The 15,175-nt window shown below is 42.8% G+C and overlaps 1 protein-coding gene and 1 long non-coding RNA gene across 2 annotated transcripts; one reads left to right on the forward strand and one right to left on the reverse strand.

The window, feature by feature from the left end:
• The first annotated feature begins 261 nt into the window (after positions 1–261).
• Positions 262–8,682, forward strand: LOC107712929 (uncharacterized). Its single transcript, XR_001636875.1, has 3 exons — positions 262–355; positions 2,068–2,069; positions 8,672–8,682. It is a non-coding gene; the product is annotated as an uncharacterized LOC107712929 (long non-coding RNA).
• On the reverse strand, positions 1,274–4,748 carry LOC107712093 (extracellular calcium-sensing receptor-like). Its single transcript, XM_016517601.1, has 6 exons — positions 4,636–4,748; positions 4,001–4,292; positions 2,923–3,750; positions 2,561–2,788; positions 2,273–2,387; positions 1,274–2,187 (listed from the first exon to the last, which is right to left on the reverse strand). Exons 1-6 carry the CDS (start codon positions 4,746–4,748, stop codon positions 1,274–1,276), a joined length of 2,490 nt encoding a protein of 829 aa, XP_016373087.1.
• Positions 8,683–15,175: the final 6,493 nt, after the last annotated feature.

Consider the following 15,175-nt stretch of genomic DNA (forward strand, 5'->3'; position numbering starts at 1 on the left):
GAAGAACATTCCAACCGGAGCTACTTCTCTAAGTTTATGTCTATGGCGATTCACGCAGGTATGTGTTACTCCGCAGCGATGACGACCCGACCAGGCTGCAATAGTCCAAATATAAGTACTTATTTTAAGTGTACCGTAGTGATTCGAAATAAGACAAAAAACGCGGTTTTGAAGATGAATTCATGATGTACTCGCTCATTATATACATTTTGCAAATTTTGAACACAGAAAAAGTTACATAGTGCTACTTTAAGAGTGACTGAATCTGCTCGTAAGAACGTCAGAGGCGCCCCGATCGCGAATCGTAAGTATTCAACATGTTGAATATTTACGATCAGAAATCCTGATGTGTGGGGTGAACATCACGGCACACCACACACTATAGGAGCAAAACGGTTAAATCTAGGATTTTGTTTTCTCATGTTTGTGGTCTCTCACATTTTGAAGATCTTATAAGATTTTACTAATCTTTTAGTGTGTACCCAGCATGAAAGTGATTAACTTGGCTTCATTAAAATTATCTGGAAGATTCCTTGAAAGGAAGGCTAACAGGAAGCTTACTGCTGCCAAAAGTCCAATGTATCCCAGCAGCATAGAAAAACCAGCCACTGAGCCAAAGGCACATTCATATACTATTTTAGAGCGATTATACTGGTTGTTTTTATGGGGTGTTGGAGAGGCAGTTGATAGCCACTGATTATTTGTGTCCATGGTGGACACATTTGAATACGTGTTCATACTTGTTGAACTACATAAATAAATAAAGAGAGAGAGAGAAACATTGTCATTAGGAAAATGTAATTGTTTACAACTGTAACAGGAAATCCACAGAGCCAGGTCATGAACTCATGTGTGGAGTGAATTTTAATAGTGTGATGAGGTACTGCTTGCTCACAACCAAAAATCTGAAACACATGCATGGATGAAATGTTTACAACAAGATCAACAACATGCATTTAGATAATGGATAAATATCAGCTAATTGGTCCCAAGAATGTTATGTTTTTCCTCTCTGTTTTTATATCCGTTATAGTTCTAATTATTAATGTTCTGTTAAAAAATGCTTAATTCAGAGATGTTTTTTTATATTTGTTATGCTTTTAAATTATATCACATTGTAAAGAGGCTGATGAAGTTTAAATTGTTTCCACACAAAAATTGTAATAATATAATTGTAACAATTTCAACTTAATTCAGATTTCAAAATTAAAGTAAAATACTAATCAAAATGTCACCAATGTGTCTGTAGATGGTTGACCACAATAATGTAAAACTATTTATTTTGTGCTTCTCTTCTCATTATGGCTTTTTTAGTGTTTTTCTCTGGCTGTAAAAGGATGATGTAGCACTTCGGGGCAAATATGGCCACCAGTAATCCAAAACTTGAAGCCAGGATGGCAAATATCTCCACAGCAACTGCATATTTCCCTGGTGAACTCACATATGCTGGAACAAATGCAATCCACACAGCACAGAAGATTAACATGCTAAAAGTGATGAACTTAGCCTCATTAAAATTATCTGGAAGATTCCTTGAAAGGAAGGCTAACAGGAAGCTTACTGCTGCCAACAGTCCAATGTATCCCAGCAGCATAGAAAAACCAGCCACTGAGCCAACGGCACATTCATATACTATTTTAGAGCGAGTATACTGGTTGTTTTTATGGGGTGTTGGAGAGGCAGTTGATAGCCAGACTGCACATATCACAACCTGGAGGGCTGTTAGGACCAGAACTGTGCATCTTTGTTGAGCTGCTCCAAACCATTTCATTGCTCCTTTGCCCTCTGGTCGAGATGACTTGAATACGGCTATTACCACCATAGTCTTGACCAGGATGCTGGAGATGCACAGGACAAAGCTTATACCAAACACAGCATGTCTTAACTGACATGTCCACAACTGTGGCTGGCCAATGAACAGTAGCACACACAGGAAACACAGTTTGAGTGACAACAGCAGCAGAAAGCTAAGTTCTGAATTGTTGGCACGTACTATGGGAGTGTTACGGTGAAGAGCAAATATGATCATCACAAGAGCACAGAGGAAGGTGCCAAGCAGGGAAGCAGTGGTGAGAGAGATGCCCAGAGGATCCTCATAGGATAGAAACTCTATTTCTTTGGGGACACACTGATCCTTATCTGGATTGGACCAGAACTCATCTGGACATGTTGTGCATTCAATAGCATCTTTGAGTAAGCAAAAGACAGAAGGTGAGATTTTGAAGAGGACTTTCAAATTTGATTCAAATTTTGCAAACAATAATCTCCTCACCTGTTGTATTAGAAATCTCTCCATCTCCACATGGCAAGCAGTCAAAACAGCAGAGAGGAAGGCCCTTTCTTGTGGCTCGTCTGGTTCCTGGGGGGCAACTCTCACTGCATACTGACTGTGGGGGCTAAAAGAGACATCAACTGCTGTCAGTTATGTGTTTGTCTTTTACATAATGACTAGCTTGGATTGTCCATTAATTTATTTACAATTGTCTTATCATAGCTTCAACTACTATTTAGTCTTTATACCTGCAAAAAGGATGGCATTTTAACATTCAAAAGTAATTACTTTTGTTGTTTCAAAATTCCAGTAAAATGCATCCTCGTCGAGTGTGAGAACCATCCCGGTTGCCGAACTTTCATTTACTACACCGACCTTGTGGAGCTTAATTGATCCATCAGCGCTCGGCTGCCAGTTCAACACATCATAGATGGCCAGAGCATCTCCATTCTTATCAAATGACACATGATCCCCAAAGCCTGTGGTGAAGTTCACTTTCTGTAGGTAGTGAACCAGCTATACAGTTTGTAGACAGGACAGGTTTTATATTTTTATTTGAAATTTGAATTAATGTATAGCAAATATTTTGCTTTTCCACATTCAGCTCTTCTATATGCCTAAAGAGAATACACTAAACATATGGGTCTTACCTGCCACGGTTTCAGGTTGGTTATGTCGGCACATCTGTTTCCACTGAATGGTCCTCTCTCCCCCTCACACTGCATCAGGTCATGAACTGCATGTGCCAGGGCATAAATTGCCTTATACACATTATACGATGCCCTCAATCCTGAAACATCAGTGTATGGTGTGTTTGTTGTGCTCAGATCCTCCTGTCCTGTACACACCTTTTTTACTTGCTCTCCATCAGTCCCTTTACCCTTAGTTTCAAAACTGCACCCAAAGATGTTCTCCCAGAAGATTCTCACCACATCATTTCTTTGACCATTGTTGGGACGAATACATAACAGAAAGTCATGAAGCCCCTCGATCTCTCCACGCCTGATAGCAATGCCCATTGTGCCCACCAGGAATGGCTGGAAACGCGGTGTGCGAAATACAGGTGAAGTGGCCCAAGCTTCACTTGCAATCCACTGCCTGCCTGTTATGTTCTGCAACACCACCTCATTCATCAAAGGTATCAGTAAGGATGAAGCAGAAAAAACAACCACCACTCTAGCTGTAGAGGACTGAATAACTGCCATTATGCGTTGAATATCTATGGGGTTGTTATCATTGGGCAGGATTTCAGAAAAAGCAACACAATATCCAATTAGATGCATTTCCTGATGGAATGACTGAGCAGCATAGATGCCATAGTCATTATCACTGTAGATGAGACCAACCCAGGTCCATCCAAAATGCTTCAAGATCTGAACCATAGCCCGAACTTGGAAGGCATCACTGGGGATTGTTCTGAAGAAAGAGGGGTACTTTTTTCTGTCACTCAAACAAGAGCAGGTGGCGTAGTAGCTAATCTAATTAGAAGAGAGCAGAGACAGAGAGAATAAGGTGAGAGGAAGATGAACAAATAAAAAGTGTGTGTGAAGCAAGTTATTGATATTTGCATACAGTGGTCTGCTATTACAATTGAAAATATGAGAATGGCTTAATTGATAACCAAATTCATTGTGATGGAAACAAAAAAAATAATGCGATTGACAAAAAAAGGGGGTAACATGGAATTTTTTTACAGAAAAAAAAGGTTTTAAAATGTCTATCTCATACCATAGGGAGTCGAAACAGCCCCAGGACACTGGAAATTGCAATGGAATGGGTAGAACCTGGATCACCTATGATTCCAATCACTGGTGGTGGGTCTTTGCAGTTGAGGTCAGAGACGGTCTCCTCTGTCCCACTAACCAGAGCTGTAGCACCACGGAATGCCACTCCAAGCCTTAAACAGTTGTCGTAGATTTGGTAACCAAGCGTAATGTTAGGCAGCAGGTTGGGATTGTTATTAATCTCATTGATAGCAAAAACCATTGTTAGTGCCTGCTGGAAGCTTGTCATATAGAAGCTGGAGAAGACAATACAAAGGAAAATTAGATCATTAACTACAGTAATACTAACTGTAACAGTAGAAATAATAAAAATATTACATAAAGATTACATAACATTTAAATTTAATACAATATATTTTTGTATTCTGTTCAAATATACATTTTATAAATAAAATACATTATACATTTAACATATGCAGTGAATGATTTAATTCCTGTAATCCATCATGTAACATAATATCAGTTGTTTAGACTAAATTGTCATTGACAAGTTACAGTGTATATACAAAATTTCCCCATTTATTATCTTGTTTATTAAGCGTTCTTCAGTTGGTGTGGTCTCACAGATCACAAACTCACAGCTCACAGCGTGGTAGTTTTGGCTCTGTTCTGAAACTTAGCTCAGGGAATACTTTGAGGTACCTCTGAATCTCAAACAGACCACCAATTAGAAGGTCTCCATCCTGGTACATCCCATTCAATGTGAAGTGTCCCTGTAGCTTACAAGTACCTGAAGTGGCCATCAAAGCTACATATATATAGTTACAAGACAGGAACAAACAAACATACAGAATTACCCACATCCTTCCCTCTTTATTTATGTCACTCTTCAAACAAGCTCACTGATTTATCATATTTTATGTGGTACTTTTTTTTTTATATAGCACAGGCGGTGCCACTGGCCTCTCTGTAAATAATGATGTCATTTTTTTTTCTATTTTGTAACCCTCCACCTCTACCAAACATGGCAAGCATTACAGATAATTAACCATATACATTTTACTATCACTATTGTGTTCCAGTAAATTTTGACCTTGTGGGGACATTTTTTGTTCCTTATGAAGAAAACAATTTATAAAGCATACAGAATGCTGTTTTTTTTTTTTTTAACTGAATAGCAGAAAATTTTGTGTGAGGAGTAGGGTTAGGGTACAGTATATAAACCACTGTACAGTTTGTACAGTATATAAACCATTACATCTATGGAACGTCCCCCATAAGACAGGGTTCCTCAATAGGCGGCCCGTGAGAGAAAAAAGTTTGGTCCGCACTAATTTCCAATAATGTGGCATGAAAATGCAAACGCAGCATCAGAAAGCTACTTTAACTTACATCGTGTCTACACCGGACGCACCGGCGCGGCACGGCGCAATAAAATACAATAGCCTAGAACTCGTTATAATCAGTGATGCTGTCTTGGATGCGGCGCGAGACGACAAATCCCCGACAGTAAACTGCTGACTGGTTCTATTTATAACGTACTGACACAACATTCAAATGATTTGCAATGCTTTGTCGCGTCCAGTGAAGATATGATGTGACAGCAAAAACATGGCGAGTGTGTAGAAAAGAAAAGTGGACACGGGAAATAGATGATTAAAATGTGAATGGACTGAACAGTTTTGAGTCAGTGAGTGACTGATATCTTTGTTATGGAATACACGTGTTGGTTCGCAGTGAGTTCACAGTTTTAATGTACAAGTTTGCTTTAATTTACTTTCAAGATTTGAGGTAAAATATCTATTGTTGCTTTCACTATGGCTATAAAGATAGATAAAAATAATATTCAAACTCACATTAGACACTTTTAACATTGAATAAAGCACATAATCATTACCTGAGATTATCACTGTCATATTGTGTATGTTGTTTCTGCCGCGACGTCGCAGAAAATAAAAACCGTTCCTAAAATAGAATCCCATGTCACTTGTCACGTGTTGCTGTCGCAGGTGGTTAGGACAAAAACTACATGGAAAAAAATTAACTTTTTATCGCGTCGTGTCTGGTTGGGACACACGGTGTTACGGTTTGATCCCCCCGAAAAATCTAAGCATAAAAATATTAATACTGACAAATCTAATAATTGAATCTGCAATTAGGGAAAGTGGAGAGAAGAGATCCAGTCTGGGAATGAGCAGGAACAGTTGATTTGCATGGCAGACATGGAGATCCAGATTTTTTGTTTGTTCATTTGTTTTTAATATTCAACAGGCAAAGTTCTTCTGTATCTAAATGCAAAAATGTTCATAATTGTTTGAATAAAACAGACTACTGGGGGAAAAAATCTGAATATTCATCTTGTGACCATCTTGTGATTATTTTAACAAAAGCAACAATAATATAATAATTGTAATAATAATAAAAATATATATAGGTCAGTGGCCCTTGGCTTGGTGTTGTTGGCAAAATTTGGCCCTCTGCGAAAACTAATTGAGGAACCCTGCCATAAGACATGGAAACCCAGTGTGTGTGTGTGTGTATATACAGTACACTTGTTTATGCTACATTGTGGGGATCAAATGTCCCCACAAGGATAGTAAAACCTACATTTTTTTGACATTGTGGGGACCAGCCTGCGGTCCCTACGAGGAAAAAAAAGAGATTAAAAATAGTAAATGATGTTCATCTGAAAGTGTATCCGTTACGGTAATAAACAGAGGATTCAAGCGCGAGTGCATGTAAAACAGTTTATTAACAGAACTGGCAGGAAACAGAACACAAGGAATGGTATCACGGGTGCCACTGAAGATAATCCTGGACGTGCTGATACAAAGTTCCATAAATCCCCCATCGGAATCCAGTCGGAACAACAGCTACAGTCCAGAGCTTGAAACAGAGACTGACCGGCACGAGAGCTCCTCCAGGGCTAGACTCCACACCTCTACCACAACGATCTGACAACAAGAGGTAGGAAACAACTGATTATATAGGGAAGCTGATGAGCCACAGCTGAACCTGATCTGCTCATCAGCAAAGGGAACACACAAACGGAGGGAGAGAGAGAGAGAGAGAGAGAGAGAGAGAGAGAGAGAGAAAACGAGTAAATGACCCTGCGATCCGTGACAGTACCCTTCCCTTAGGAGCGCCTCCTGGCGCTCCCAGGAAGATTAATCCATAGATTGTAATCATCAATGAGAGAGTGATCCAGTATGTCCCTAGCCGGGACCCAACTTCTCTCCTCCGGACCATAACCTTCCCAATCCACCAGGTACTGGAACCCGCATCCCCTTCGTCTCGAGTCCAGAATACCGGAGCAGGCCGATTAATGGCAGAATGAAAAACGGGTTTTAATTTGGATACACGAAAAACGGGATGGACTGTCCTGAATGCAGGAGGAAGTTTAAGGCGGACAGCCACTGGGCTAAGGATCTTGGTGACTGTGAATGGGCCGATTAATTTAGGAGTTAATTTATTAGAAACGGAGCAAAGGGGAATATTCTTGGATGAAAGCCACACTTTTTGACCGATGATATACCGGTGGCGATCGGCTTGGGCTTTGGTGCGCGCTCTCACCCGAAGGAGAGTGTGTAAGGGCTCTCTTCCAGGTGCGATGACACCTCTGGATGAAGGCGTGGGTGGAGGGGACTGCGATTTCGGGTTCCAGACTCGGAAAAATAGGTGGTTGGTACCCTAAACTACACTGAAACGGCGAGAGGACCGTGGATGACACTGGCAACGAGTTATGAGCCTACTCAACCCATGAGAGTTGTTGGCTCCAAGAGGAAGGGTTCTGAGATACCAAACATTGTAACATTCGCTCTAAGTCCTGGTTGGCCCGCTCTGTCTGACCGTTACTCTGAGGGTGGAAACCAGAGGACAAACTGACAGTCGCTCCCAGTAATTTACAAAATTCTCTCCAAAATTGAGATGAATTGGATTCCCCTGTCGGAAACCACATCCGTCGGGATGCCATGAATGCGAAAGACGTGGTTCACGACAGCAACCGCCGTCTCCTTGGCAATAGGTATCTTGGGCAAGGGAATAAAATGGGCCGCCTTCGAGAACCGGTCCACCACGGTCAAAACTACCGTGTTGCCCTGAGAGGGCGGTAGGCCGGTGACGAAATCTAGCGCGATGTGGGACCAGGGTCTCGAAGGCACCGACAGCGGCTGAAGAAGCCCCTCTAGGGGTCGATTGGAAATCTTACCACGAGCACAGACAGAGCAGGCCAAAACAAAACCCAGAATGTCCCGAGCCATACATGGCCACCAGAATTGTTGTAACTAGAAACGTAGTATGATTAACCCCTGGATGGCAAGCCATGCTGGAACAATGACCCCACTGTATAACGTCAGACCATAAAAAACACTCCGGCACAAATAATTGAATTGGTGGACATCCGGACCATAAAGCGGTGTGAACTCTCGACTCGATCTCCCAAGTGAGTGTAGAGACCACTAGTCTCTCAGGAATTATGCACTCGGGAGAGAGTGGGCGCTCGGAGTGATCAAAAACACGAGACAAAGCGTTGGGTTTGATGTTTTTGGAACCCGGACGATAAGAGATCGAAAAATCTAAGAGACCGAAAAAAAGTGCCCACCAAGCCTGCCTGGAGTTGAGACGTTTGGCAGACCTGATGTACTCAAGTTTCTTGCGATCGGTCCAGAAGATAAAGGGAACCCCCGAACCCTCTAGCCAGTGACGCCACTCCTCCAACGCCAACTTAACCGCCAGCAACTCTCAGTTACCAATGTCATAGTTGCGTTCTGCGGGAGACAAACGATGTGAAAAAAATGCGCAGGGGTGCATCTTATCATTCGCGGGCACGAGCTGGGAAAGAACCGCACCTACCCCCACCTCCAAAGCATCGACCTCCACCACAAACTGATGTGAAGGATCAGGGGCTATGAGGATGGGAGCCGAAACGAAGTGGCTCTTAAGGTTGGAAAATGCAACCTCAGCTGCATTACACCACCTGAACGTCGTTTTGATGGAGGTCAAGGCGGTCAGAGGAGCGGCTAGTTGGCTGAAATTGTGAATGAAACACCGGTAAAAATTGGCGAACCCCAGGAACCTCTGCAGGGCCTTGCGGGAATCTGGAGTTGGCCAATCCACCACAGCCTTGATCTTGTCGGGTCCATGCGCACGCCCTCGGACGAGACGATGTATCCCAAAAACGGAACCGACTGTGCATGGAAGACGCACTTCTCTGCCTTGACAAAAAGCCCATTCTCTAGCAGCCTCTGAAGCACTCGCCTGATGTGCTGAACATGTTCCTGGAGAGAAGAGTAAAAAAATCAATATGTCATCCAGGTAGACATATATGAACTGGTCGACCATATCTATCAGCACATCATTAACGAATGCCTGGAAAACCGCAGGCGAGTTCGAAAGGCCGAAAGGCATGGCAAGATATTCAAAGTGCCTCCTGCAACCACTCAAAGGCTGAAGACATCAGCGGCAAAGTATACATATTCTTTACCGTGATGCTATTCAGCCCCCAATAGTCAATGCAAGGTGCCATCCTTCTTCCCCACAAAAAAGAACCCCGCCCCCGCAGGAGAAGAGGGGTGGATGATCCCAACTGCTAGAGAATCAGAAATATATTTCTCCATGGCCTCCCTTTCAGGAGCTGAAAGTGAGTATAACTTGCCCTTCGGCGGAGACGTACCTGGTAATAAATCTATGGCACAGTCATAGGGACGATGCCGAGGAAGAGAAGCAGCCCGGGACTTACTGAACACTTCCCTCAGGTCGGAGTACTCCGTGGGCACGTTAGACAGGTCCACCGGCTCCCCCTGAAACACAGAACAAGATACAGATGAACAAGCAGACATGAGACAAGAGGAGTGACAATAATGCAGCGATGGAGTTGCGCCCCCAGACCACACGAGGGTTGTGGAGAACCAGCCAGGGGTGACCCAGGACGATCGGAGTGAGTGGGGAGTTAGTGAGCAGAAATCGGATCTTCTCAGAGTGATTCCCTGAAGGGATGAGAGTAACCCGGACCATTGACGTGTGTAAAGGCAGGCAGTCCTTGTCCATTAAGAGTGTTAACCAGGACCTCATCCTTTAAGGGAAAAATAGGCAGTTGTAAGTGTAAAGCCAAATTAATGTTCAGAAGATTACCTTCGGCTCCTGAATCCACCAATCCACCCATAGTAATCGAACCGGAAGGAAAGTTGAAGCAGTGGATTTTTCTACCGACCATGCACCCGACCGTAACCTCGGTTCTATGGCCGGGCTTGGCGTTTTAACAGGCACCTGGCTGCGAGGTGGTCCGCAGCACTGCAGTATAAACATAGTCCCCTCTCCCTCCGATGGTTCCTCTCCTCCGGAGACAGTCGAGCCCTGCCCACCTGCATAGGCTCCGATTCGAAGACTGGTCCGATCGCGTTAATCCCGGTGGCTGAAAACTCTGATGTTTCAGGGACTAAAGTCTGCAAAACTCGTTGGTCTCTGCGTTGCAGTCGGGCATCAACCCGAATGGCGAATATGATCAATCCATTCAGATCAGGGGGAAGTTCCAGCGAAAAAAATCTCTCCTTGGATGCGGTCAGGCAGCCCGTGCAAAAACATGTCCCATTGAGCCTCCTGGTTCCACTTACACTCTGCAGCCAGGGTGCGGAACTCGATGGAGTAATCAGCGACAGAGCGATGCTCCTGACAATGATCCGCTAGCACTCGAGCCGCCTCTCGACCCGCCACAGCCCGGTTGAACACTTGTCTCATCTCCTCAGAGAGTGCTTGAAATGAAACGATGCATGGGTCATCTTGGACTGTTCTGAAGCATATGTTGACGGCTGGAGAGAGAAAAAGAGGGAGCATTTAGTTAAAAAAAGCTCATCACAGCTGAGGCTCACCAGCATATGGGGCAGGTGGAGGTAGACGGGGCTCGCTTGAGCTGCTACTGGAGGCCGGTGCAGGGGAGACCAGTGGTGATGCAATGGGAGGATTTACGGCCTCGGTTCTCAGGTGCTGTAATTGGGTGGACAGGTCGGTCACCTGTGCTACCAACGTTTGGATAGCTTGTCCTGTGACTCTTAATTGTTCCTCTTGGCGATCCATATGAGTGGCATTACTCGCCAGGAAGTTCTGGAGCTCGGATGCACTCGCTGAATCCATAGATGGTCAGATCGTTCTGTTACGGTAATAAACAGAGGATTCAAGCGCGAGTGCACGTAAAACAGTTTATTAACAAAACTGGCAGGAAACCGAACACAAGGAATGGTATCACGGGTGCCACTGAAGATAATCCTGGACGTGCTGATACAAAGTTCCATAAATCCCCCACCGGAATCCAGTCGGAACAACAGCTACAGTCCAGAGCATGAAACAGAGACTGACCGGCACGAGAGCTCCTTCAGGGCTAGACTCCACACCTCTACCACAACGATCTGACAACAAGAGGCAGGAAGCAACTGATTATATAGGGAAGCTGATGAGCCACAGCTGAACCTGATCTGCTCATCAGCAAAGGGAACACACAAACACACACACGGAGAGAGAAATAGAACGAGTAAATGAACCTGCGAACCGTGACAGTAGCAATGAAAACAGGTTTTCTGTAAGGGGTAGGTTTAAGGTTAGGGTTTGGTTTGGTTAGGGGACAGAAAACATCATTTAGTCAGTATAAAAGTAATAGAAGTCTATGGAAAGTCCTCACAATTCACACAAACAAATATGTGTGTGTGTGTGTGTGTGTGTGTGTGAGAGAGAGAGAGAGAGGGAGAGAGAGAGAGAGAGAGACTATCACTGTTAAATAAAGACAGAGTTGTCATTATGTATAACAGTAATATTAACAATATCATACAACATAGTATAAACAGAATATTAACAATACAATATAATTTTTAAGATAACAGTTATTAGTAATATGTATTTTATCCTTAGGCCTGCCTTATACAATATGTGCTGCACGTTACACAATATGTGCTAAGTGTATGTATGTATGTATGTATTTTTATTTATTTTATTATTTTTTTCTATGCACAAAAAATGTTTTAGGGCCCCCAGAAGTCGAAGATCAGCACTGGACTCACACAATTGACACTGTTTCATGCATTCATGACCGCTAGACTGGACTATTGTAATGCACTGCTAGGTGGTTGTCCTGCATCCTCAATAAACAAGCTACAGGTAGTCCAAAATGCAGCGGCTAGAGTCCTTACCAGGTCATGAAAATATGATCATATTACCCCAATTTTACAGTCTCTGCACTGGCTACCTATTAAGTTCCGTATCAGTTACAAAATATTATTACTTGCCTATAAGGCCCTTAATGGGTTAGCTCCTGCGTACCTAACTAGTCTTCTACCACGCTACAATCCATCACGCTCCCTAAGGTCGCAAAACTCTGGACTTTTGGTAGTACCTAGGATAGCAGAGTCCACTAAAGGAGGTAGAGCTTTTTCGCATTTGGCTCCCAAACTCTGGAATAGCCTTCCTGATATCGTTCGGGGTTCAGACACACTCTCTCTGTTTAAATCTAGATTAAAGACAGATCTCTTTGGCCAAGCATTCAAATAATGCATCTCATAATCTAGTACTGCAGTTATATCTGATCAAATGCGCATTATTATCCTTTAGCTTGGTTAAACAAATCAATTTTGCTTGGTTGAAACAGCAGCTACGCTAATTATGTCTCTATTTGTTTCGCTGTGATTGACATTCCGTGGTAACTAGGATTTACACAAGCTTCAGTCTGGATCCAGAACACCTGAGAAGAGATGATGCCAACCCCTCAGAGGACCTCAGATGATGCCAACCATGAAACAACATACAGAACTACCAAATTTTGCTATAAGTTTGATTGCATCATATAATAATTGCTGTTAATAGTGTTCATCGTCTGTTTGATTACGTCTTTAATTGATTTTTCCGTACATTTCTGCCATATGTACATTAACTGACAGTCACCACTGATAAGCTACTACTAAATATTGTAGAAACCTAATTTGCTGTAAAGTTTCTTTGCAACGATTTGTATAGTCAAAAGCGCTATACAAATAAACTCGAATTGAATTAAATTGAATTGTTCTCATGCTCTGATGACACACATCCATTTTCTCACATAGTGTCAGTGATATTTATCTGTATGCATTCTTGTTTCAACAGCAGAAGTGCTACTTATCTCTGAGCACCACCAGAGATAGACCAGTTTGGTCTTTTTATATCTCTATATTAGTCCATTAAGGCACAGTAAGTATTTTTTTACTTGGGGAATTCTGGAGTATGATGTAGAAGGGAACCCCCATTATTAAGGCCTTTTCACACTGAATGTGAACATTCGGTGCAATGACTCTTTTGAATCGAAACAATAGATCTCTATGGGGACATTCACGCCAGGCGAGATCATTCATGGCATGCAAAAGTGAGGATTTTTTCCGCCCTGTGTGTCAATTTTTTCACCCAGTCGCTCTGCGACAAAACAGGCCATCCAATTAGATTTGAGCTTAGATCTCGGGCACATGATCTAAGCTCAAGTGGCAAGAGTGGTGGCGTGGTTTCCAAAACCAGTGTAAACGAACACCGAAGAAGAGTATTGTTCAGAAGAAAGTGGATGCTTGTTATCATTAATATCTGAGAACAGATTTAGTCTCACATGTTCTCAAAAAAAGGTGGATATTCGTTTCTATACAATCTATAAAAGTTTCAATACAACTGTGAAATTACAACAATCATCTAAGTTTTCAAGAACGTCCTGTACCTCAACAATGCATAAACACATTTTTTATGTCACTTCAACACATTAATCTCTTAACATTTCCTGCTGCTTTCCAACTATAATTCTGCTGTAGGGCATTATTACAACTATAGCCTCATAGCTCTCTTAAATCTTTATAACTTAAAACAAAATACTTTGAACTTAAATATTTCAAACTCTAACTAATCTTATCAGCATGAAGGATGCAGATTCAGAGGATCAATGCTCAACTGAAGTTGTGCACAGCAAGCTTCTTCATCAGTGTTCGCACCAACAGTACTCAATCTCACAGGTCAGAGTGATGGCTCACCCAGGCTGTCGTACATATAGATGTACCTTCAACGTCTGCTTCTAGCAGAAGCTTTTCTTCCTGGCTATAATGCTAATTCACCATCTTCTTGTTCCATTTCTTTCACAGGTTCCTCATCTGGCTCCCTCTCAAGATCTCCAGCTACTTCCTCACCAGACTCCTCTGAATGTCGCTCCAAAGCAGGTAAGTTTGTCAATATCTCTGTTGGTGTTTAAATCCTTTATAGGGCTTCTGCTTGTCTTTTCCCTTCTAGGATGGAATTCTGCTGCACATGGATCAAGGTAACTTCCTGTTCTTTGCACTGTAGTCCACAATTCATACTCCTCATCGCTTGAGCTGTTGGTGAGCATCCTGGTGAGTATTCCATTGTAGCTTTGCTTCTAGTTTTTATCTGTCCCTCCGACGTCCTTTTCTTTCCAGGTGACTATTGGCTGTCCTTGGTTCATAGATCAGGTAAGGACAGGGGAGGAGAAGGTTCCTGTGCAACACTCTTTCCTTTCCAATCCCATCCAATGTCTCTACTACATAAACGGGGCCATCCACTCCTCTCCTTTCTTTTACCACATATGTTTCCTGGGCCTCCCCTTTCTGACAGGTTCCTCACCAGCACATGATCACCCGGCTCCAATAGAGAACTCCACACCCTCCAGTTGTAGTTCATCTGCCCCTTTGCAGCAGTTTTCTTCATGTTCTTCTTTGCTATTTATTATGCTTGTTTCATGGACCTATTCCATCTTGCAGCATAGTCGGCCTGAGACTGGGGATTCTTGCTTTGCTTTGTGGGGAACACCAGATCAATTGGGAGAACTGGCTTTCAACCAAAAAGAAGGAAGAATGGAGAAAATCTGGTTGACTCATGCACTGTACAGTTATAGGTGTGGACAACTTTGTTAAGATGGTCTGTCCAATTCCTCAACATCCTGTCCTAGTGTCCTCAACATCCCCAACAATGTCCTATTGAACCTCTCTGCTGGGTTAGCTTGAAGGTGGTAGGGAGTTGTCCGCGAATGCCTAATCCCACAGTAACTATGTAGCTTTTCGAACATGCTGTTCTCAAACTCCCTCCCCGGTCATGGTGGATCTTTGTGGAAAAGCCAAAGTGCATGACAAAGTTGCCAAATATGTTCTATGCTGCTGTTTTCCAGACTTATTTCTGGTGGTGT

This window comes from Sinocyclocheilus rhinocerous, unplaced genomic scaffold, assembly GCF_001515625.1.
Source record: "Sinocyclocheilus rhinocerous isolate Xijiao unplaced genomic scaffold, SAMN03320098_v1.1 scaffold791, whole genome shotgun sequence".
NCBI classification, from domain to species: Eukaryota; Metazoa; Chordata; class Actinopteri; order Cypriniformes; family Cyprinidae; genus Sinocyclocheilus; species Sinocyclocheilus rhinocerous.